The sequence below is a fragment of the Bombina bombina genome, chromosome 4 (assembly GCF_027579735.1).
Source record: "Bombina bombina isolate aBomBom1 chromosome 4, aBomBom1.pri, whole genome shotgun sequence".
Taxonomy (NCBI): Eukaryota; Metazoa; Chordata; class Amphibia; order Anura; family Bombinatoridae; genus Bombina; species Bombina bombina.
This window is the reverse complement of record NC_069502.1, coordinates 223,907,794-223,932,064: the sequence shown is the minus strand read 5'-3', so window position 1 is coordinate 223,932,064 and position 24,271 is coordinate 223,907,794. Positions and strand designations below refer to the sequence as shown.

At 41.6% G+C, this 24,271-nt stretch overlaps 1 protein-coding gene across 4 annotated transcripts in view; it reads left to right on the top strand.

The window, feature by feature from the left end:
* Nucleotides 1-24,271, top strand: part of CEP63 (centrosomal protein 63) — a 93,594-nt gene that overhangs the window by 21,391 nt on the left and 47,932 nt on the right. For all 4 annotated transcript variants that reach the window (XM_053709788.1, XM_053709790.1, XM_053709789.1 and 1 more), the window contains exons 8-10: nucleotides 4,742-4,887; nucleotides 18,885-19,019; nucleotides 19,115-19,229. In XM_053709788.1, coding sequence (XP_053565763.1) covers nucleotides 4,742-4,887; nucleotides 18,885-19,019; nucleotides 19,115-19,229 — 396 coding nt within the window. The remainder of the gene's footprint in view (nucleotides 1-4,741; nucleotides 4,888-18,884; nucleotides 19,020-19,114; nucleotides 19,230-24,271) is intronic.

Below are 24,271 nucleotides of genomic sequence, written 5' to 3'. Positions count from 1 at the left end.
AGTACTTCAAGGGCACCTATAGCGTTTACTTTACAAGACATGGCGGCGGTCATGGATAATACCCTGTCAGCGGTATTAGCCAGACTACCTGAACTTAGAGGTAAGCGAGATAGCTCTGGAGTTAGACGAAATGCAGAGCATACTGATGCTTTAAGATCCATGTCTGATACTGCCTCACATTATACTGAAGCTGAAGAAGGAGAACTTCAGTCTGTGGGTGATGTTTCTGACTCAGGCAGAGTACCTGATTCTGATGTTTCTACATTTAAATTTAAGCTTGAACACCTCCGCGTGTTACTAAAGGAGGTTGTAGCTGCTCTGAATGACTGTGACACAATTGCAGTGCCAGAGAAATTGTGTAGACTGGATAAATACTTTGCAGTGCCGGTGTGTACTGATGTTTTTCCAATACCTAAAAGGTTTACAGAAATTATTACTAAGGAATGGGATAGGCCAGGTGTGCCGTTCTCTCCACCTCCTATTTTTAGAAAAATGTTTCCTATAGACGCCACCACACGGGACTTATGGCAGACAGTCCCTAAGGTGGAGGGAGCAGTTTCTACTTTAGCAAAGCGGACTACTATCCCTGTCGAGGACAGTTGTGCTTTTTCAGATCCAATGGACAAAAAATTAGAAGGTTACCTTAATAAAATATTTTGTCAACAAGGTTTTATCCTTCAGCCCCTTGCATGCATTGCCCCTGTCACTGCTGCTGCGGCGTTCTGGTTTGAGTCTCTGGAAGAGGCCTTACAGGTAGCGACTCCATTGGATGACATACTTGGCAAACTTAGGGCACTTAAGCTAGCCAATTCTTTTGTTTCTGATGCCATTGTTCATTTGACTAAACTAACGGCTAAGAATTCTGGTTTTGCTATACAGGCGTGCAGAGCGCTATGGCTTAAATCATGGTCAGCTGACGTGACTTCCAAATCTAAGCTGCTTAACATTCCCTTCAAGGGGCAGACCTTATTCGGGCCTGGTTTGAAGGAGATCATTGCTGATATCACTGGAGTAAAAGGTCATGCCCTTCCTCAGGACAGGTCCAAATCCAGGGCCAAACAGTCTAATTTTCGTGCCTTTCGAAACTTCAAGGCAGGTGCGGCATCAACCTCCTCTAATGCAAGACAAGAGGGAACTGTTGCTCAATCCAAAGCGGTCTGGAAACCAAACCAGACCTGGAACAAGGGTAAGCAGGCTAGAAAACCTGCTGCTCCCTCCAAGACAGCATGAAGCAACGGCCCCCTATCCGGTAACGGATCTAGTGAGGGCAGACTTTCACTCTTCGCCCAGGCGTGGGCAAGAGATGTTCAGGATCCCTGGGCGTTGGAAATTATATCCCAGGGATATCTTCTGGACTTCAAAGCTTCTCCCCCAAAAGGGAGATTTCACCTTTCACAATTATCTGCAAACCAGATAAAGAGAGAGGCATTCTTACACTGTGTACGAGACCTCCTAGTTATGGGAGTGATCCATCCAGTTCCAAACGAGGAACAAGGACAGGGTTTTTACTCAAATCTGTTTGTGGTTCCCAAAAAAGAGGGAACATTCAGACCAATTTTGGATCTAAAGATCTTAAACAAATTCCTCAGGGTTCCATCATTCAAGATGGAAACTATCCGTACCATCCTGCCTATGATCCAGGAGGGTCAATATATGACTACAGTGGATCTAAAGGATGCTTACCTTAACATTCCGATACACAAAGATCATCATCGGTTTCTCAGGTTTGCCTTTCTAGACAGGCATTACCAGTTTGTAGCTCTTCCCTTTGGATTAGCTACAGCCCCAAGAATTTTTACAAAGGTTCTAGGGTCGCTTCTAGCGGTCCTAAGGCCACGAGGCATAGCAGTAGCACCTTATTTAGACGACATCCTGATTCAGGCGTCAAACTTCCAAATTGCCAGGTCTCATACGGACGTAGTACTGGCATTTCTGAGGTCGCATGGGTGGAAAGTGAACGAGGAAAAGAGTTCTCTATCCCCACTCACGAGAGTTTCCTTTCTAGGGACTCTGATAGATTCTATAGAAATGAAAATTTACCTGACGGAGTCCAGGTTATCAAAGTTTCTAAATTCCTGCCGGGTTCTTCATTCCATTCCGCACCCCTCGGTGGGTCAGTGTATGGAAGTAATCGGCTTAATGGTAGCGGCAATGGACATAGTGCCGTTTGCACGCTTACATCTCAGACCGCTGCAACTATGCATGCTCAGTCAGTGGAACGGGGATTACACACAGATTTGTCCCCTCAACTGAATCTGGACCAAGAGACCAGGGATTCTCTCCTCTGGTGGCTATCTCGGGTCCATCTGTCCAAAGGTATGACCTTTCGCAGGCCTTCTAGGTTGGGGTGCAGTCTGGAACTCCCTGAAGGCTCAGGGATTGTGGACTCAGGAGGAGTCTCTCCTTCCAATAAACATTCTGGAACTAAGAGCGATATTCAATGCTCTTCAGGCTTGGCCTCAGTTAGAAACTCTGAGGTACATCAGATTTCAGTCGGACAACATCACGACTGTGGCTTACATCAACCATCAAGGGGGAACAAAAAGTTCCCAAGCGATGTTAGAAGTCTCAAAGATAATTCGCTGGGCGGAGTTTCACTCCTGCCATCTATCAGCTATCCATATCCCAGGTGTAGAGAACTGGGAGGCGGATTTTCTAAGTCGACAGACTTTTCATCCGGGGGAGTGGGAACTCCATCCGGAGGTGTTTGCACAAGTGATTCATCGCTGGGGCAAACCAGAGCTGGATCTCATGGCGTCTCGACAGAATGCCAAGCTTCCCTGTTACGGATCCAGGTCCAGGGACCCTAGGGCGACGCTGATAGATGCTCTAGCAGCGCCCTGGTCTTTCAACCTGGCTTATGTGTTTCCACCGTTTCCTCTGCTCCCTCGACTGATTGCCAAGATCAAGCAGGAGAAAGCATCAGTGATTTTAATAGCGCCTGCGTGGCCACGCAGGACCTGGTATGCAGACCTAGTGGACATGTCATCCTTTCCACCATGGACTCTGCCTCTGAGACAGGACCTTCTACTTCAGGGTCCTTTCCTCCATCCAAATCTAATTTCTCTGAGACTGACTGCATGGAGATTGGACGCTTGATTTTATCAAAGCGTGGCTTCTCCGAGTCAGTCATTGATACCTTAATACAGGCACGAAAGCCTGTCACCAGGAAAATTTACCATAAAATATGGCGTAAATATCTTTTATTGGTGTGAATCCAAGGGCTACTCATGGAGTAAGGTCAGGATTCCTAGGATATTGTCTTTTCTCCAAGAAGGCTTGGAAAAAGGTTTGTCAGCAAGTTCCTTAAAGGGACAGATTTCTGCTCTGTCTATTCTTTTGCACAAATGTCTGGCAGACGTTCCAGACGTTCAGGCTTTTTGTCAGGCTTTAGTCAGAATCAAGCCTGTGTTTAAACCTGTTGCTCCACCATGGAGCTTAAATTTGGTTCTTAAGGTTCTTCAAGGTGTCCCGTTTGAACCTCTTCATTCCATTGATATAAAACTTTTATCTTGGAAAGTCCTTTTTTTGGTAGCTATTTCCTCGGCTCGTAGAGTCTCCGAGTTAGCTGCCTTACAATGTGATTCTCCTTATCTAATTTTTCATTCTGGTAGTCCTGCGTACCAAACCTGGGTTTTTACCTAAGGTGTTATCTAACAAGAATATCAATCAAGAGATTGTTGTTCCATCCTTGTGTCCTAATCCTTCTTCAAAGAAGGAACGTCTGTTACACAATTTGGACGTGGTTCGTGCTTTAAAGTTTTACTTACAAGCTACTAAGGATTTTCGGCAAACATCTGCTTTGTTTGTCGTTTACTCTGGTCAGAGGAGAGGTCAAAAGGCTTCGGCAACCTCTCTTTCTTTTTGGCTAAGAAGCATAATACGCTTAGCCTATGAGACTGCTGGACAGCAGCCCCCTGAAAGGATTACAGCTCATTCTACTAGAGCTGTGGTTTCCACCTGGGCCTTTAAAAATGAGGCCTCTGTTGAACAGATTTGCAAGGCGGTGACTTGGTCTTCGCTTCATACTTTTTCAAAATTCTACAAATTTGATACTTTTGCTTCTTCGGGGGGTATTTTTGGGAGAAAGGTTTTACAGGCAGTGGTACCTTCCGTTTAAGTACCTGCCTTGTCCCTCCCTTCATCCGTGTACTTTAGCTTTGGTATTGGTATCCCACAAGTAATGGATGATCCGTGGACTGGATACACCTTACTAGAGAAAACACAATTTATGCTTACCTGATAAATTTATTTCTCTAGTGGTGTATCCAGTCCACGGCCCGCCCTGTCATTTTAAGGCAGGTTATTTTTAAATTTAAACTACAGTCACCACTGCACCCTATGGTTTCTCCTTTCTCTGCTTGTTTTCGGTCGAATGACTGGATATGGTAGGAAGGGGAGGAGCTATATAACAGCTTTGCTGTGGGTCCTCTTGCAACTTCCTGTTGGGAATGAGAATATCCCACAAGTAATGGATGATCCGTGGACTGGATACACCACTAGAGAAATAAATTTATCAGGTAAGCATAAATTGTGTTTTTTTATATATAAATTGCAGTGTCCCTTTTGATAAACCTGTATATAGTTATGAATCAATATAAAGCTATATTTGGTCATTTTCTTTGTTCCTTATCTACCTCTATATACATTTTCATGTGAGTCTAAACACTGTAGTGATTGGAGATCAGTTCACTTATGCTAAATTAGTTACTTGAATGTCTGTTCTGTTGAATATCTGCAGGTGCTTCAGGAGGAGAAGGAAGAGCTACGTGCCACTCTGCAGACTCACACAGACTTCCTGCAGGGCTGCAAATCGCAGAAAGAGGAGCTGCAGAGGGAGGTGTGCAGAATGAGTGATACCCTGATAGACAAGGAGGAAAGCATCAGGTAAGTTATGTTTTATGCCAATGTGAAGCCTTTTCTGACCTGTAAATTGCATCAGCAAGATCTGGTTCATAAGATATTTCTTTTGTAAGATTATTTGAGTCCATAGGTGTCCATAACATGTGGGATATATTTCCAGCCACTAGGAGGAGGTCAAGAACCCCCACAGGATGTTTAATCCCTCCCACCTCCTCTCCCCACTCGGTTTTTTTCTTGGCCTCTGAGGATAGTGGTTGAGAGAGGTGCTCTGCAAGCAAGATTTTATTATTTTCTATCTAATCGTATTGGGAGCTCAGACCTAATTTCAGACCCAGTATCCCTCTTCCATCTTGGCTCAGGGAAGACTTCAGTATAATTTCTCTAAAGCAGTGAAGCAGGGGTAAATGGCATGTCTGTACCCTCACGGGTAAATCTCTCAGCCATAATTGCCCTCAGCCTCCACCTGAAGGGTTGCTGGTATATCTGCAAGTATCCTCTGCAGTATGTTTACTTTAACTGGATGGGCTCTACTGGATCAGCATTCTGTGACGGAGAAAGACCTCAGCAACCTTGTAAGATACACTGGAGGGGTACTGCAGTCCAGGTAAGTGACTCAGACACTAAACACAGCCCAGGAACTATCCCTAGTACTCTCATTATATAGGTTCTACGTAGTTGGGGGTTCATATCCTTTACACATAGTCCTTTACCTATGTGCTTAACACCAAAATTTCCAGAATTCAAACTTAAAAATCCCTCTTATTCCATTGTCCTACATATTGAGCAGCTCTCAATATGTTTTTGGCTTACCTTTTCTTTTCCTCACAAACCAAAAAAGTTTTACTATCTCTTTAAGTTAGCATTTCAGCTCATTGTGGATGTGGTTGGGGACAGAAGGGGAATCAAAGAGGGACTTTTATTCCCTTTTTGCATGTATATTGTGTGTCTTTACTCACCGGTTTTGGCCTGCATATCATTCTGGAGGTAAGGGCCGTCTGCCCCACCTTGATTAAAATTTACTCCAGACATTTTAAGCTATCTGGTCCCAGTTTTTAACACTTTATTTGGCCAGGAGGTGGGTGATAACCCTTATAGGTGGTGCTGAGGGGGTGGGTAGGGGATTTTTTTCTTAGTGTAAATCATTTGTTTTTTTTGGGGGTTCTGGGATGTTCTTATAGGCTGTTTGTTTTTGTTTTGGGTAAATACACTTGTTATTAAAAACATCTCCATTTCGCAAACCATAATCCTGTCCGCATAGCACCTGGTAGACATTTAGTGTCCATGCATATTCATGTGGCGCAGGGGGATTCCACTGACTTTTCTCCAGAGTTTAAAAAAAGTTTTCAAAAGGCTATGACAGAGTTTTTCGCGGCTATCCCCAAACCAAGTAAGCGAAAATCAAGAGATTTACCTCACACCACCTGTAACTTGCAGGGTCCTATTCCCCAGGCTCAGTTACTACCAAGTTTACAAAGCTCTGACTTGGGTGAGTCCCTTTCTGAGAGGGGGGATTTCCTATGAGGATCTTGATCCAATAAATGAGACTGATTCCACATGGACGTTATCTGTTTCCTGCTTCAGAAGGTTTTGAATATCTTAGAACTATCAGAACTAAATCCAGAGGATTCCAAGCCTGTAAATAAATTGAATCAAATTAAATTTTTAAATCTCTGCCCAAAGTGCCTATAGACTTTGAAGCACCTGACTTGGTTACTGAATATATAGCCAAAGAATGGAAGAAACCAGGCATTCCTTTTGCACCTTCTAACGGGTTCAAAAGAATGTATGCACTTTTAGCGAAGAAATTAATAGCCTGGGAAGTTGTCCCTAAGATATTTCCACCTTAGCTAGACACGCTACTATTCCTACTAGAGGATTGTTCTGTTTTTAGAGATCCAATGGACTGCAATTCTTCTTGCTTAGGAAATTATTCTCCCAGTCGGCTCTTCAGCTTTGACCTGAAGTAGCAATCACCAGTGTGTCTGCTGCGGTGTCCTTCTGGTGTGATTCTCTGCCTCAGATGGTTTCTGATCAATCTTCTGAGGATATTTGCAACTGCATAATAGTCCTTAAGATGGCTAATGATTTCATTTGTGATGCAGTCTTTGACATCATCAAAATTGATGTCAAGAATGTCCATTGCTGTTTTATTAAAGGGACAGTCTACTCCAAAAATGGTATTGTTTAAAAAGATAGATAATCCCTTTATTACCCATTCACCAGTTTTGCACAGCCAACATGGTTATATTAATATACTTGTTACTAGGGTTGCACCAATACTAGTATTGGTATCGGTGCCAGTACCAAGTATTTGCATGAGTAAATGCAAATGCACCAATACTTAAACCGATACCTCTACTTCCTACCCATTGTCATGCCTTATCTGGGTCGGTATGTCCCTTTAAGAATTATCACTATCCACCCTATTTAAGTCCCCTCCTCCCTCTCCTCTATGCTAGGTAATTTGCTTTGTTAGGTTTAACTACCGCCGAGGGAGCATCTACTTCTTAGCCACTTGAATCCTTTGTAGTTTCTTCCTTTACAGTAGAATTGATTCCCAAAAGTTCTACAAGGAACGACTTGCTCACTTCAATTGCCCAACAATACCATCTCAGTACTTTTATTGATCCGGAGAATCTGGAGGCAGTAAATTTTCAGCCTTGCAATCCTCGCAGCAGTTCCGCTACGTTGATTCGGCCGTGCCTACAAGCTGTGGCGCATGACGTCACCTGACAAGTCTGCACGCTCACAGACCGGGGAACTGGATAGCACAACAGTTTGCCATCTAAATCACGGGAAAGTTAGTTACAGTTCTTGTGTCAGATATGATCTCGTAGGAGCTGGAAGTCCCATTACACAGAATCTTATGCTACACTAGCTGTCTGTTATATCTGCCTGCAATTTAGTCTAAGCAGTTCTTCTCCTGTATTCAAGGGTTACTTAGGGTTAAAATACCTACGGACTGCCTGCAGCTACTCTCTAAATCTATTCCGTTTGTGTCTCCCATCTGTTCTGTGAACTTAGTAACTTTACCTTGCACTATCTCTACTGCTTTCCTGCTGGACTGTGTACTAATGGAATCAACCATGTATGCTGCTAACTAACTTTCGTCTTGAACAGCTGTCTTAACCTTTTGACAATAATCAATATAATTGACTCTTATTCTCATCTCTAAACCTGTATGTTTAAACCAAAAGGGAATCGTGACCTTTATATGTGTCTAAACTACGTATTGTAGCTCTCTATATATACTCGAGCTTATTTCAGGTTTGTTCTATTTCTCTTGACTGACATCAGTCACCCTCAGATCTATGAGCATAACAAGGTTCTAAATACTACCATAGAACCACCTGTGGTTTGGTGTGAGACTGAGTGGTAGCAAAGAGGGTTATTTGGTAACTGATAATCATATCGAATTGTACGTAACCTTACACCCATACACCATCTTGTGCCTTTTTTCAAACTGCATGTTCCCATTTCATTTTAAGCTGGAGTGGAGACTTTACTAAAACTTGTTCACTTCTGTTCTGCCAATACAAATTGATGTTATTTGTATTATTGTACGTCAGAGCAGTGCTCCAAAAGCCACTACTATACAGCTGGAAGCCTACCTGGGAGAGATCTCTATACCTTGTTCAGGCAAACCCCTGAAGTACTGGGCAGTTAATAAACTGAGCTCTGGCTAAAATGGCGCAAAAATATCTTTCTGCCCGATGCAGTAGTGTGAAAAGTGAAAGACTGTTCAACTTAGCGTCAAACGTTCTGATAGCAGAAACAGACTTACAGCTGAACATGCAGAGATGCTTCTGTTCCTTTAAAAAGAACTTGCCACTAACTTTTGAAAAAATATTCTAATTGCTAGATTGCCTGTTATACTGCTAGTTCTCATCTTGAACAATTATGCTCAAAACATACTGTACTCTGAGGAACATCTTTAGCCAGGGCTGGACTGGGAATAAAAAGCAGCTCTGGAAAAATATGAAGACAAGCCCTATTTCTTTTTCAATATACGATGAGTCCACGGATTTCATCCTTACTTGTGGGATTACGCCTCCTGGTCAGCAGGAGGAGGCACAGAGCACCACAGCAGAGCTGTATAAATAACTCCTCCCTTCCCTCCTAACCCAGTTATTCTCTTTGCCTGTGTTAGTTAGATAGGAGATAGCAAAGTGAGGTGTTAGTAAAGATTCTTCAATCAAGTGTTTATTATTTTTTAAAGTGGTGCCACTGAGTGCTACTTTGTGCTAGGGTGTAGCCTAGACCAGATCACTCTCTTCAGTAAAAAGAGAAGCATTTGGTGGATTTAAAACAATGGGAACTTGTTGGACATAATTCTCACTGCGCCTCCCATACTGTGATGCTGCCCTTTCTGTGATGGCCTAAGCTGCGATTGACTCAGGCAGGCTTCATCTTTTTGCAGGACTACAGGAGGGACCCAACGGACCTCTGAACCCTGTTGAGGCTGTCCTGCTGTCGGACAGCATAAGAGGTAAGTGCAGCCTTTATTTCTCTGCAGGGAAAGTTCCTCAGGGACTTATTTACCTCTGGGAGGTTTTTTTCTGCACTTACTTATGTCTTGGGGACAGGGGCTCTGTCAGTAAAGGGCTGTTTTCCCCTGACAGCATTAACAAAGTCTCATTCAAAGGGACTCCTCACATGGCGACTTATTTTAGTAATGGGTGATAATGCACTGTGGGGCATGTGTGACTATGGGCTCACTATGTGACTGTTGTGTCTTGGGCGTTGACATTAACTTTGGCGACCATTGCTACCGGCTACCCTTTACATTGGGTATTGTGAGGAACAGTCTGTGTGAGTTTTCCCTCCCGGCGCTTTCTGTACAAATGTAATGACGACCGGGAGAGGGTTGTTTATGCCCACGAGTGGCGGGGTTTTGTTCGCCTTCATACAATGTGTATTATGGCCGATTAGACTGTTCTTAGGGGCAGCAGGCTGCTGGAGACGACAGCTTTTATTTGTACATGTCACTCCCGGTGCCTTTACATAGAAACAATGGCTACCGGGAGATAGCTGACGAAACACCCACGAGGGGCGGAGTTCCTAAAGGGCGCGAAAGTAAAGGGCGCCGAGGTCTCTTCTTCCTCCTTATACCTATTTGAGCAATGTAGTAAGGAGCGGAGGATTCTTACTTTATTAAAGTGATCTAGAGACATTTTCCTCCTTGCAGGGCTAGCAAGGAACGGAGAGCTCTAGCTGTAGACGTGTGCGCTCTGTATTGAGCACTTCTCATATCACTTCCGGTTATCGGAAGCTATGGTACTGCTGTTATCGCAATTGTTTGCGTTCCAACTTCCATGGGGTACATAAGGCAGCTAGTACACTTTTTAGTTGCCTTTATTTTCTTGTGTGCTGACCTAGGATGAATCAGCACACAAGACTTAAAGTGTTACTTTAACATTTAAAGAAACAGTACCGTTTTCTTGGTGTCTGTTTATTACAGACTTTCAACTGTTAGTTTGCTAATCCATCCTTTGTGATTTGGAAGGGATAATTGCATACACTAAAATAGGTTTCTTTTTATGATTTAAAGAAACAGTAAGATGAATTTCAGCTGTTTATTTGTCCCTTTCTCCTTGGTGTCTCAGGACGGAGTAAAAGCACACTACATAAAAGAAGACAGTAACATTTTATTATGTGTAGATTTTATTGCACAACCCATGCCACAATATTTTACATGTGTTGCCCAAATTAATTTATGAACCACAGGCAGGGCTCTGCGGTTCCTTGAAAAACCTTTGCTTTTTATATACATAGCGATGTCTTGTTGTAGCAATATCTATGTTACTGGATTGTCTCTACACGACAGAGATAACATGTTCCTTTTAAAATTTAAAAAAATAAATAAAAAAATAAAATAATTTTTATTAAAATAATTGTGGCTGTTTTGTTTGTTCAATCATCCTTTGTAACGTAGGATGGTACAAACCCTCACAAGAATGGGTTTCTTTTAGAATAAAGAGACAGTGACGTCTTGTTCTGTGTGCGTTATATTAAATGATTTCAGCTGTTTTCTTGTTTATCCTTTTTGAACTGAGGATGCAACAGACACACTCAAGCATAGAGTTAATTTTCAGACTTAAAGGAACGGTATCGTTTCCTGTCTTCACATTTCTTTTTTCCTTTTGAACTATTCCCTCTTCAGCGATTGCTGTTTGGGAGTCTGTTAACAGCTGGCCACAAATTTCTCCTATAGTATACCGTTCGAAATTTAGGCCCGCATGCAGTGCGTTTCCTTCTCGCTCCACTCGGGGTTATGATGCATTCTATGTTTTTCCATAGGGTTTAACATTGTTGGAAGAATTGCTATTCTAACGGTTTCTCCATGGTACTAAGAGTTTCCGTTTCAGATGGAATTGGTGCCTTGGGCGTTCTCTATATTTACGGGACTGTTTCCCATAGCCATATCCGCTAAGAGGCTGGACGACATTCCTTAGGGGGAATGGTTTCGATCACTACGTGAACTTCTATTCCCTTAGAGGATAGTCTTAATGGGCTAAATTTAGTTATGGGACACACACCTGGGTTTACAGTGGCAACCATCTGTGTACTTTGCTACTGTCACTGGTGTGACAGCGTTTTGGTTTGTTACGTTGTCTAAGGCTTTTAGTCAGTAGATTCTCTGGATAAAATCCAAGACTGGATACAATTTTCAATTGCCTTACTCCTTTATTTCAATTTCTCCCTTCCAGTTCTCTAGCGGGGAGCATAGGTGGCTGTTCCAGTTCTGGGAACCTTTTGGTTAGAGCCTTGTTTTACGGATACGTGTTCTAAGACTAGGATGTTGGTGAACACATACCCTGCTGTTGAATCATAGATGGCATGGGGGACATGCCGGTCCGGGATGGATCTTGTAGGGGTTGATTTTCCGTTTTCGCTCATGTTTAGTTTCAAACTCAAATATTTTCCTCTCAGGGGCAGTTTCTGCTTTCATAATTGTCTGAGGCTCAGACATAGGGAGGGAAGTTCTTACACTGCGTAGGAGTCCTCTCAGACCTGGGAGTGGTTGACCCAGTCCTAATACTGGTATTGGATATAGGGTTACTGGTTGGGTTGTTGTTCCTAAAAAAAAAATGGGAATTTTTCAGACCATTTTGTAAGGCCTTGGTCTTGGAAGGTCGGGTTATATCACCTGTGAAAGGGTCAAGTACTCTCATGTGACGTTCTTGAGACTCGTCTCAAGTTCTGGGGTTTCCCTTTTTTTGGGTAAACACTTCCCGTTCGTGTTCCTTCCTTTCGGGCTTGCCTTGGTTTCGGAAACTCTGGGATCGCTGTTAGCGGTGTTTGTTACGGGGCTTGGCAATGGCGCCCTATCTGGCTAATGTCACTAGTTCAGGGGTCATTTTTACAGCAAGCAAGATTTACACGAACGTGGTGTTCTACCTCTCGTGGGCTCACGGGTGGAGGAAGGTGTTCCTTGGTCCAAAGCACAAGGGTTGCTTTCTTGGGAATCATGCTGAATTCCATATCGCTGAGGATTTTGCTGACTGAGGTCAGGAAATCAAGGTAATTCTGGTCTAGTCCCTCAGTCCACCTCTTGGCCTTCGGTGACCCAGTGTGTAGAGGTATTCGGGCTGGTGGCGTTGACAACGGACATTACCCGGACAGTTGACTCGGCATGTTAAGGCACTGTGGCTGAGCTCTGTAACAACCTGAGGGTTGAGGGTTCATTCCCCGGTGAGGTCCACTCAACTTTTTATCCTTATAAGGTCAATAATCTGTGCAGCGCCTTGTGTCACTTAAATTTTCATTGGTTAGTTCCATTCAGTCCTATGCAGTTTAGCATACTTGGACAAGGGAACGGAGCTTATGTAAACTTGTCTTCTCAGGTTCCCTTATCTCAGGGAACGTGATTTTGCAGAGTGTGGACTCAGGTGGAGTCTTTTCTTTTTATAGACTTCCTGCAACTGAAAGCGAGCTTCGAGGCTCTTCTGGTCTGGCCTCCGTTGGTTTCGGCCCAGTTTCTTTCTCGCTATCTGTCAGTGTTCCTTATCCTTGGGGTGGATTTTTGGGAAGCGGATTTTCTGAATGGTCAGAATTTCGTCCGGGTGAGTGGGAACTCTATACGGGAGTTTTCTCCATCCTGATTTTCTACTGGGGTTGGACGGAGTTGGATCTCATGGCATCTTGTCAAACTGCCTTGCTTTTGAGATGCAGGTCTAGGTTCGGGGCCACCGGTCCGAGCTGATGACTGCCTTAGCAGTTCTTTAGTCCTTCAGTCTAGCATGTCTATTTCCCCCGTTTGCGCTTCCTTGCTGGGTCAAATAGGAGGAGTCATCAGTGCTTTTCCTCGCTTCTGTGCGGTTTCGCAGGTTTTGGTATTCCAATCTGGTTAATGTCGTCTCTACATTCTTGGATACTACTGTTGTGGAGGGACCTTTTTATACAGGGTCCCTTCTTTCACCCAAGTCTAGTTCTCTGGCTATTTGCTTGGAGATTGGACGCTTGATCCTGTTCAAGCGAGGTGTCTTAAATTTAGTCATAGTTACCTTAATTCAGGCGTGTACGCCTGTCATTAGAATGATTTTCCCATAAGATGGGGCATAAAGGTTTTTCTGGTGTGAATCCAGGGTTCCTCAGGGAGGAAAGGCAGGATTCCCAGGATTTTGTTTTTCCTTAAAGGTTTTTTTTCAGAGAGTTCCCTATAGGGTCAGATCTCTGTTTTCTCTACTTTGGTACAACAGCGTTTGGCAGCTGTTCCAGATGTTCATTCTTTTTGTCAGGCTCTGATTAGAGTCCGGCCTGTGTATTCTCCAATTGCTCCTCCATGGAGCATGGAGCTCCTCTAAGGGGTTCTGTTGTACCTATACATTCCATTGATATTACGTTTATCTTGGAAAGTTTTATTTTTTGTTGTCTTTTCTTCTGCTCGAAGAGTGTTTGAGTTTTCGGCATTACCATATAGGTTTTCCTAAGGTTATTTCTGTGGAGGAAATTAATTAGGATTGTGAAATCCGTGGACTCATCGTATCTTGAAAAAGAAAAGGAAATTTATGCTTACCTGATAATTTTTTTTTTCCGATACGATGAGTCCACGGCCCACCCTGTTTGAGACAGGTTATGATATTTTTTGTTAAACTTCAGACACCACTGCACCTTGGTTTTTCCTTTCTCTTCCTAACTTCGGTCGAATGACTGGGTTGGGAGGGAAGGGAGGAGCTATTTATTCAGCTCTTCTGTGGTGCTCTTTGCCTCCTCCCTGGTGAGTCAGTAGAATGCAAATGCCCCATTTTTCTCAAAGGGGATTACTGGGACACTCCTTCCCCAATATTTTTTTCAGAATTAAATTATATTACTTTGTATTAAATACAAATGTCAGATTGATGTTATATAGGCACCCTACAACCCAATGGCATCCAGTAATTACCCCTTTAATTTGTAGCTTTCTAGCCCAAGCTGCTGCAGCTGTTATTTATTGTTATCATTATTAATATATTTTATTGTAATATTTTTATTAATAAACATGTTCTGTGAACTTTGACAACAATCAAATAAAACTTTTATTATTTCAAAATGTCTTTTGAGTTACAGTTCATAATTATAAAGAAGCTATCCTAAATCATTAGTCTGTATTGTTCTTGGTAAACTGTCATGACATTAAAAAGTAAGTATCGGTAATTGGTATCAGTGAGTATTTGAAAAAAAGTATCGGTACTTGTACTCGGTCTTAAAAAAAAAATGGTGCAACCCTACTTGTAACCTCTGTGATTACCTTGTATCTAAGCCTCTTTTGACAGCCCCCTGATCACATGGCTATATATTTATTATCTACTGACTTGCATTTTAGCCAGTTACTGCGGTGTCATCCACAACCCACGGGCCTGAACACAATGTTATCTATATGGCCCTTATGAACTAGCAGTCTCCTGTTGTGAAAAGCTGATAAAAAACCATGTGATAAGAGGCTGTATGAAGAGGTTTAAAGTGATGGTAAATACTAGCGTTTGTGAATTGCTAGGATTCACCATTGGAACAAATAAAGGGGACTTTCTGTCAGGAAGTATAAAATACTTCAAGCAATAATAATATTCTGCTGAGAGGTGACGTTTCCACTTCTTAGTAAATAGCCCGGCAGGCCAGCCGACCCCCACGGCTATTGGCTGAGAGGTGGAAACGTCACCTCTCAGCAAAATAGCACTCTGCCGTGGGCTGCCTGTGCAGCTAAGTCCGGCGAACGCTTCAAACAAAGGAGCTTTCAGCATGAATTATTTTATACTTCATGACTGAAAGTCTCCTTTATTTGTTCCACTGGTAAATCCTAGCTTTTCACAAACGCTAGGAATTACCATCACTTTAAATGTTATAAGTTATATTTATATAACTATGTTGATTGTGAAAAGCTAGGTAATGGGTAGTAAAGGCGTTATCTATCTTTTTAAACAATAACAATTTTGGTGTTGACTGTCCCTTTAAGGAGAACTTAATGGCTTAAATCTTCGTCAGCTAATATGGTCTCTAAGAATAGGCTATTATTATTAGGCTGTCACTGTGGGAAAAGGGGCTTTTCTACCTCTGGACAAAAAGTCTAAGGGGTAGTACAAAGAAACAAACTATTTTGTCCCTATACAACCATAAGTCTGAATCCTCCAAGCCTTCCTGGAAGCCTGGATCTAAGAACAAACAGACCAAAAAGCCCAATTCTAATCAGAAGTCTGCATGAAGGGATGGCAGATTGATTTGGTTTCAGAAGGCCTGGTCTCAACCACTTCAGGATCCTTGGGTTCTCAATGCTATACCAGGGCTATCACATAGGCTTTCGCACCAGACCTCCCTGGGAGCGGTTTCATCTGTCTCACATTCCAAACTCTCAACAGGGACAGGGTTGAGGTCTATTCTAACCTCTTGTTGTCCCAAAAAAGGAAGGCACCTACCATGCTATCCTGGATCTAAAGACTTTCCAAAATGGAAACGATCCGTTTTGCCTATAGTTCAGGAAGGTCAATTTATGACAACCATAGAGTAAAAGGATGCATATATGCTCATCCCAATTCACAAGGATCATTTCCAGGTTCTAAGATTTGCTTTTCTTAACAAACATTACCAATTTGTGCCCCCCCCTTTGGTCTGGCCACAGCCCTTTGCATCTTCACAAAGGTATTAGGTGCTCTCTTAGCAGTGATCAGCGCTCAGGGAATCTTTGTTGCTCCTTATTTGGATGATAATTTGGTCCAAGCTCTGTCTCTCTTTCTCGGGCTACTGCTCATACACAAAAAGAATATATATATATATATATATATATATATATATATATATATATATATATATATATATATATATATATATATATATAATTTCCTTCAGGAACATGGAAAGGAAATTATTGTCCCCAAAGGTACTTTATCAGCCATTTGGATGACTTTTCTGGGAGTGATAATAGACTTTGTTCAAATTCACTTATTTCTAACAAATCCTCGCCGAACCAAACTATAGACTGACCTTCCCTACAGATGGCTCATTCTCCACTTGTAGCACAGTGTATGGAAGCAACAGGTCTTATGATAGCAGTGTCAGAACTTTTTGCTCCCTTTTTTATCCTCGCTCAGTTATTCAATCAAACAATCTCTCTCATGGTGGAGGGAAAATCCCTATTTGACCCTTGGAGCTTCTTTTCTTTGATCGATAGACTGTAGTCACTACGGATGCAAGTCTGATCAGTTGGGGTGCTGTTTGGGAGTCCCGGAGGGTGCAGGGAGTATGGTACCCTCAGGAGTCAAGGGTACCTATCAACATCCTAGAACTTTGATTCTTTGGGCCCTTCTGTCTTCGCCCCTTCTCCACCAGGAAAAGTTTAGTTCATTCCAGTCAGATAACGTCACTGCTGTGGTGTACATCAATCATCAGGGAGGGACATGAAGTCCCTTAGCTAGGCAAGAAGCATCTCGCATTCTGTCTTGTGCAGAGGAAAACTATTGCACACTGTTGGCCATTCACATTCCTGGAGTGAGCAATTGGGAAGCAGATGACCTAAGTCATCAATCTGTCAATCCAAGAAAATGGTATATTCATCAGGACATGAAGTCCATGAGGTGGGGTCTTCCAGAAATACATCTTATGGTGTCCAAATTAAACTACAAACTTCCGGTTTATTGTCAAGGTCAAGAGATCCATGAGCTCACATGATAGATGCTCTAGTCTGTCCTTAGAACTTTCATCTGGTCTATCTTTTTGCTCAGTTTGTTAATCTTGCCAGAATCAGACAGATGTTATCCCTTACTCCACGGGCTCTACCCATAAGGAAAGATCTGCTGTCTCAGGGACCCTGGTATCATCTGGCTCTCAAATCTCTGAATTTGACGGTGTGGAAGTTGAGCGCCTAGTTCTCAAGAACAAATGTTTCTCCGACTCTGTTATCTCTACTGCAAGCCAGAAAGCCTGTCAAACAGAGAATTTATCATACGATTGGAAAGCTTACTTTCTTTGGTGTTCTTCTAGAGAGTTCTCTTGGAAATCTTTTAGAATCCCCAGAATTCTTCAGTTCCTTCAGGATGGACTAGATAAGGGTTTATCGGCTATTTCTTTAAAGGGTCAGATTGCAGCATTATCTGTTTTGTTTCACAAAAAGCTGGCTTATTTGCCTGATGTTCAGACTTTTGTTCAAGCCTTGGTGTTATTAGGCCCATTTCTCCCCCTTGGAATTTGAATCTAGTTCTTTCTGTTTTGCAAGATCCCCCACTTTCAACCTATGCATTCTCCGAACCTAAAGTTATTATCATGGAATGTTCTCTTTCTTCTAGCTATTTCTTCTGCTAGAAGAGTTTCTGAATTATCTTCTTGTCTTGTGATCATCCATTTTTGATTTTTCATCAGAATAAAATGGTTCGCCGAACTAAATATGAGTTTTCTTCCGAAGTTAGTGTCTTCAGTAAATATTAATCAGGAGATTGTTGTTCCTTCTCTGTGCCCAAATAATTGTACCTCTAAGGAATGCTTACTACTTAATTTGGATGTAGTCAGAATCTTAAAATTTTATCTTTAGGCTACTAAAGATTTTAGACAGACTTCTAGATTATTTGTCCACTTTTCAGGTCCCAGAAAGGGTCAATAGGCTACAGCAGAGGGCCTTAGCATCATGGCTGAAGCAGACTATTTGTAAGGCTTAGTTGGTTATGGGAAAACCGCTTCCAAAAACAGTAATGGCTCATTGTACTAGGTCTGTATCTACTACTTGGGCCTTCAAAAATGTTGCCTCCTTGGAACAGATTTGCAAGCGGCAACTTGGTCTTCTCTCCATACCTTTTTCTACATTTTTACCATTTTGATATTTCTGCTTCTTCCAAAGCTTCTTTTGGCAGAAAAGTCCTTCAGGCCACAGTGTCCGACAAATGGGAACTGTCCTCATTTGTCCCACCCGTCCTTAACATGGACTCTCAGCTTCGGTATTGTATCCCGCATGTTATGAACACCTATAGACTCTCATGTAGCAAAGAAAACAGAATTTATACTTACCGATAAATTTCTTTTGGGATGAGGAGAGTCCATTGGACCTGTTCTTTTTTTTTTTTGCTATATGGGCGATTAGTTTTCATTTGCACCCCTTAACCCTGCTTTCTCTGTCTTTCTCCTCTGCTACGTAAACTGAGTCGGGAGAGGAGGTGGGAGAGATTAAAGCTCTTCTGAGGTTCCTGACCTCCTCCTAGTGGCAGGAAATATATCCCACATGTTATGGACACCTATGGACTTTCATCATCCCAAAATACATTTATTGGTAATTTATATATTGTTTTTGCACATATATATGTAGAATTTCTGAAACATTTTGGTTGAGAGATAGTACGAGAGGTAGTAAGGCATGATACAATAATACAAAGCAGTCTCCAATTCCCCAGAGTATAAATCACTGCAAACCCATTATAACAGGGTTTATTTCATGATATATTTACCATTTTCTTTTAACCTTACAGTGCTGGTGAATAATTGTAAAGCTTAAAGAATGATTGTAAAGTATTTTTAGTAAAAAACTGGTATAAATGATGAGTGTCTTGTGTCCGCTGTTTGTTACATAGATCCCTAGAGGAGAGATTGCAGGAAACAAGGTTGTCAGAAGGAAGAACAGACAAGGAAGAGATTAGTTTCCAGCTTTCTGTTAGCCTAATGAATGAGAAGAGACTGAAGGCTGAGGTGACACATTTAGAAGACAGGTTAGTATACATGGCAAAACCTGACTAAATCCTGATCTCTGACTTATTTAATCGCTTCAATGTATGCAGACAAGTTCCTTTTTCTATGGTTTCAGGGTTGGGTCGGTGACTGTGCAGTGCCAGCAGCTTGCCAGTGAGCTAAATGAGAAGAAAGACTCCCTGCAACGGATAGAAGAGGAATACAAGAAGAGTTGGAATGAAATTAGAAAGGTGTGTGGGTGGGTGTGGTCGCCATAAATGCTAAAAATATATCTTCTTTATTCCTCTTGACAATTCACTTTGTTTTATTATATGATAAAAAGGGAAACCCATGCCTTATAACATCTGATAGAATCTATTTTAATCTTTATTGTGTATATAGTTATAGTTTTTTTTTTTTTATATTACATTGTTTTTTATCTTCTGTCAACTGGTAGGATTGGGACACAGTGACTAATGTCCTTCTGGCAGCTTAAAGGGACATTATATAAATTCTAGAAAGAATGATGCATTGAAGGAAAAGATTAGTCTTTGCATAACATGTAGGTATATAGGGCACGATCCGATATACGGCGTAGTTTTAGGCGCAAGCGAGGGAACCCGCGCCGCCCGTAATTTCACCTCGCACATCGGGGTATTACATATACCCCGCCGGCAGTTGCTAAAGTGCCGTAAGTCGGATAAACTAGCGATGTCCAGAAATAAGCGTAAGTACAAATTTCTGGAGTTGCCAGTGACTTACGGCACTTTAGAAACTGCTGGCGCCTAAGAAAACTAACTAAAATGTTAAATCTGCCGTAACTGTCTAACACGCCTCCCAAAAATAAGCCCGACACGTATACCCCTATATCCGCAATCCCCCCTCTCACTCCTAATAATAAATTTATTAGCCCCTAGACCGACAACCCCCCACAACGCAATAAGCCTAAATATTAACCTCTAAACCGCCATAGCCCACACCACAATAAACCTATTCTATTATTAACCCCTAAACCGCCATAGCTCACATAGCCTGTTAAATCTATTAACCCCTAATCTGCCGCCGCCGCCGCCAACGTCGCTGCCACTATAATAAAGTGATTAACCCCTAAACCTAACCCTAACACCCCCCAACTTAATTATTATTTAAATAAATCTAAATAATATTACTATTATTAACTAAAGTATTACTATTTAAAACTAAATACTTACCTATAAAATAAACCCTAAGATAGCTACAATATAATTAATAATTACATTGTAGCTATTTTAGGATTTATTTTTATTTTACAGGCAACTTTGTATTTATTTTAACTAGGTACAGTGGCTATTAAATATTTTAATAACTATTTAATAGCTACCTAGTTAAAATAATTACAAAATTACCTGTAAAATAAATCCTAACCTAAGTTACAAATACACCAAACACTACACTATAATTAAATAAATTAAATTAACTACAATTGGCTACAATTAAATACACTTAAATAAACTACACTAAAGTACCAAAAAAAAAACCCGCTAAATTACAGAAAATAAAAAAAAATTACAAGAAGTTTAAACTAATTACACCTAATCTAAGCCCCCTAATAAAATAAAAAAGCCCCCCAAAATAATAAAATGCCCTACCCTATACTAAATTACAAATAGTCCTTAAAAGGGCCTTTTGCGGGGCATTGCCCCAAGGTAATTAGCTCTTTTACCTGTAAAAAAAAATAAAATCCCCCCCAAAAGTACAACCCACCACCCACACACCCCTACTCTAAAACCCACCCAATCCCCCCTTAAAAAAAACTAACACTACCCCATTGAAGATCACCCTACCTTAAGCCGTCTTCACCCAGCCGGGCACAAGTGGTCATCCGATCCGGCCAGAAGTCTTCATCTGATGGGGCAGAAGAGGACATCCAGACCGGCAGAAGTCTTCACCCTACCCGGGCAGAAGAGGACATCCGGACCGGCAGAAGGCTTCATCCAAGTGGCATCTTCTATCTTCATCCATCCGACGAGGAGCGGCTCCATCTTGAAGACATCCGGCGCGGAGCATCCTTCCAGCACGACGAATGACGGTTCCTTTAAATGACGTCATCCAAGATGGCGTCCCTCGAATTTTGATTGGCTGATAGGATTCTATCAGCCAATCGGAATTAAGGTAGGAAAAATCCGATTGGTTAATTTAATCAGCCAATCGGATTGAAGTTCAATAGAATTGACTTCGCATTCTATTGGCTGATCCAATCAGCTCAATCCAATTGGCTGATTAAATCAGCCAATCAGATTTTTCCTACCTTAATTCCGATTGGCTGATAGGATTCTATCAGCCAATCGGAATTCGAGGGACGCCATCTTGGATGACGTCATTTAAAGGAACAGTCATTCGTCGTTAGTCCGTCGTGCTGGAAGGATGCTCCGCGCCGGATGTCTTCAAGATGGAGCCGCTCCTCGTCGGATGGATGAAGATAGAAGATGCCGCTTGGATGAAGCCTTCTGCCGGTCCGGATGTCCTCTTCTGCCCGGGTAGGATGAAGACTTCTGCCGGTCTGGATGTCCTCTTCTGCCCCATCGGATGAAGACTTCTGGCCGGATCGGATGACCACTTGTGCCCGGCTGGGTGAAGACGGCTCAAGGTAGGGTGATCTTTAATGGGGTAGTATTAGTTTTTTTAAGGGGGGATTGGGTGGGTTTTAGAGTAGGGGTGTGTGGGTGGTGGTTTGTAATGTTGGGGGGGATTGTTCTTTTTTTTTTTTACAGGTAAAAGTGCTGATTACTTTGGGGCAATGCCCCGCAAAAAGCCCTTTTAAGGACTATTTGTAATAGGGTAGGGCATTTTATTATTTTGGGGGGCTTTTTTATTTTATTAGGGGGCTTAGATTAGGTGTAATTAGTTTAAACTTCTTGTAATTTTTTTTATTTTCTGTAATTTAGTGTTTGGTTTTTTTGGTACTTTAGTGTAGTTTATTTAATTGTAGCTAATTGTAGCTACAAGTGTAGTGTTTGGTGTATTTGTAACTTAGGTTAGGATTTATTTTACAGGTAATTTTGTAATTATTAGCTATCTTAGGGTTTATTTTATAGGTAAGTATTTAGTTTTAAATAGTAATACTTTAGTTAATAGTAATATTATTTAGATTTATTTAAATAATAATTAAGTTAGGGGGGTGTTAGGGTTAGATTTAGGGGTTAATCACTTTATTTAGGTTTAGGGGTTAATCACTTTATTATAGTGGCGGCGAGGTTGGCGGCGGCAGATTAGGGGTTAATAGATTTAATAGGCTATGTGGGCTATGGCGGTTTAGGGATTAATACACTTTTTATTAGTTATTGCGGTAGGGGATTGCGGTTGACAGGTAGATAGACATTGCGCATGCGTTAGGTGTTAGTTTTTTTTTTGCAGGTATTTTAGGGAGTTACGGTGTTCCCATACTCAGCGCAAGGCCTGCTACGGCTGCATTTTATGGCGAGGTGAAAATGGAGTAAGATTTCTCCATTTTCGCCACGTAAGGCCCTGCGCTGGATATTGGATACCGATTTACGTCGCGGTCCCATGTTAGCTTATAGGAGTAAAAATTGTGAGCGACGGGTATATAGGATACCAAAAACTCGCAAAAAACGGCGTCGCCAGCTTGTGCGGGCGACGCTGCATATCGGATGGGGCCTATAGTTTAAAGTTTCATTAATTGTTTAAAACTTTACACTTATTTTGTCTCTATTTAATGTCTATGAAACGATGGGAGCTGTCATGTCACTTAGGTTACTTTCTCTGCTGTGGCCAATTTGAGACTGTTATAAATAGGTCACTAGAGTGTGCAGCCAATGACTGTGTGGAATATAACTGTGTTCTGCACTTAAATTTCTAACAGGAACTGAAAAGCTCACAATTTCATAATGGAATTACAGGAAAAGGGGACAAAATAAATTATGAAAGTATATTGAGTTTTTTTATATATACAATTTATAATTTTATTTTACCATCTCAAAGTGTTTAATGTCCCTTTAAAAGTTTAATGGGGGGAACACAAACATCCCTATAAAATGTGTAAATAAATGGACACTAAATACAATTTTATGCACCTCCCTCTAATCATGGGTGTTGCCATTATATAACTTAGGTTACACTGCAGGTTAAAATGGGTCGGCACTGGAATGTAGTAATAGTAAGATTTCAACATGGCGGCACCAATTACTAGAGCAGGGGTCAGCAACCTTCGGCTCCCAGATGTTTTGTAACTACATTTCCCATGATGCTCAGATAGCCTAAAGAGTGTCTCAGCATCATGGGAAATGTAGTTCCAAAACATCTGGGAGCCGAAGGTTGCTGACCCCTGGACTAGAGGGAGGTGGGGAATAACCTCAATACTAAGCTTATAAAATATAGTGTTTAATGTCCCTTTTTAAGCATAGTAAACCCTGACAATACACTTTTATTCTTTTGCCTTCTGCTGTAATTTACCTGGGCAAATTGTTCTTTCATTCCCTTCCCAACAAAGTTACAGGAGTCCAGGAGCTAATACTGCAGTGATATTCTCTTTGTATATATAGTAATGCTGAAGTGAATCTTACATTTTACCTCAGATTAGCCTCTGGCCACAGCAAAGGAGACCAGAATTATGACTTACACTGTCCTACTGTGCAGTGTAAAATGTATTTTCATGTTTTACTTGGTTATAAATGCTTGTTATGCTCACTATACTTTTCTCCAACATAGGTGTGTCCGGTCCACGGCGTCATCCTTACTTGTGGGATATTCTCTTCCCCAACAGGAAATGGCAAAGAGCCCAGCAAAGCTGGTCACATGATCCCTCCTAGGCTCCGCCTACCCCAGTCATTCTCTTTGCCGTTGTACAGGCAACATCTCCACGGAGATGGCTTAGAGTTTTTTAGTGTTTAACTGTAGTTTTTATTATTCAATCAAGAGTTTGTTATTTTGAAATAGTGCTGGTATGTACTATTTACTCAGAAACAGAAAAGAGATGAAGATTTCTGTTTGTATGAGGAAAATGATTTTAGCAACCGTCACTAAAATCCATGGCTGTTCCACACAGGACTGTTGAGAGCAATTAACTTCAGTTGGGGGAACAGTGTGCAGTCTCTTGCTGCTTGAGGTATGACACATTCTAACAAGACGATGTAATGCTGGAAGCTGTCATTTTCCCTATGGGATCCGGTAAGCCATGTTTATTACGATTGTAAATAAGGGCTTCACATGGGCTTATTAAGACTGTAGACTTTTTCTGGGCTAAATCGATTCATTATTAACACATATTTAGCCTTGAGGAATCATTTTATTTGGGTTT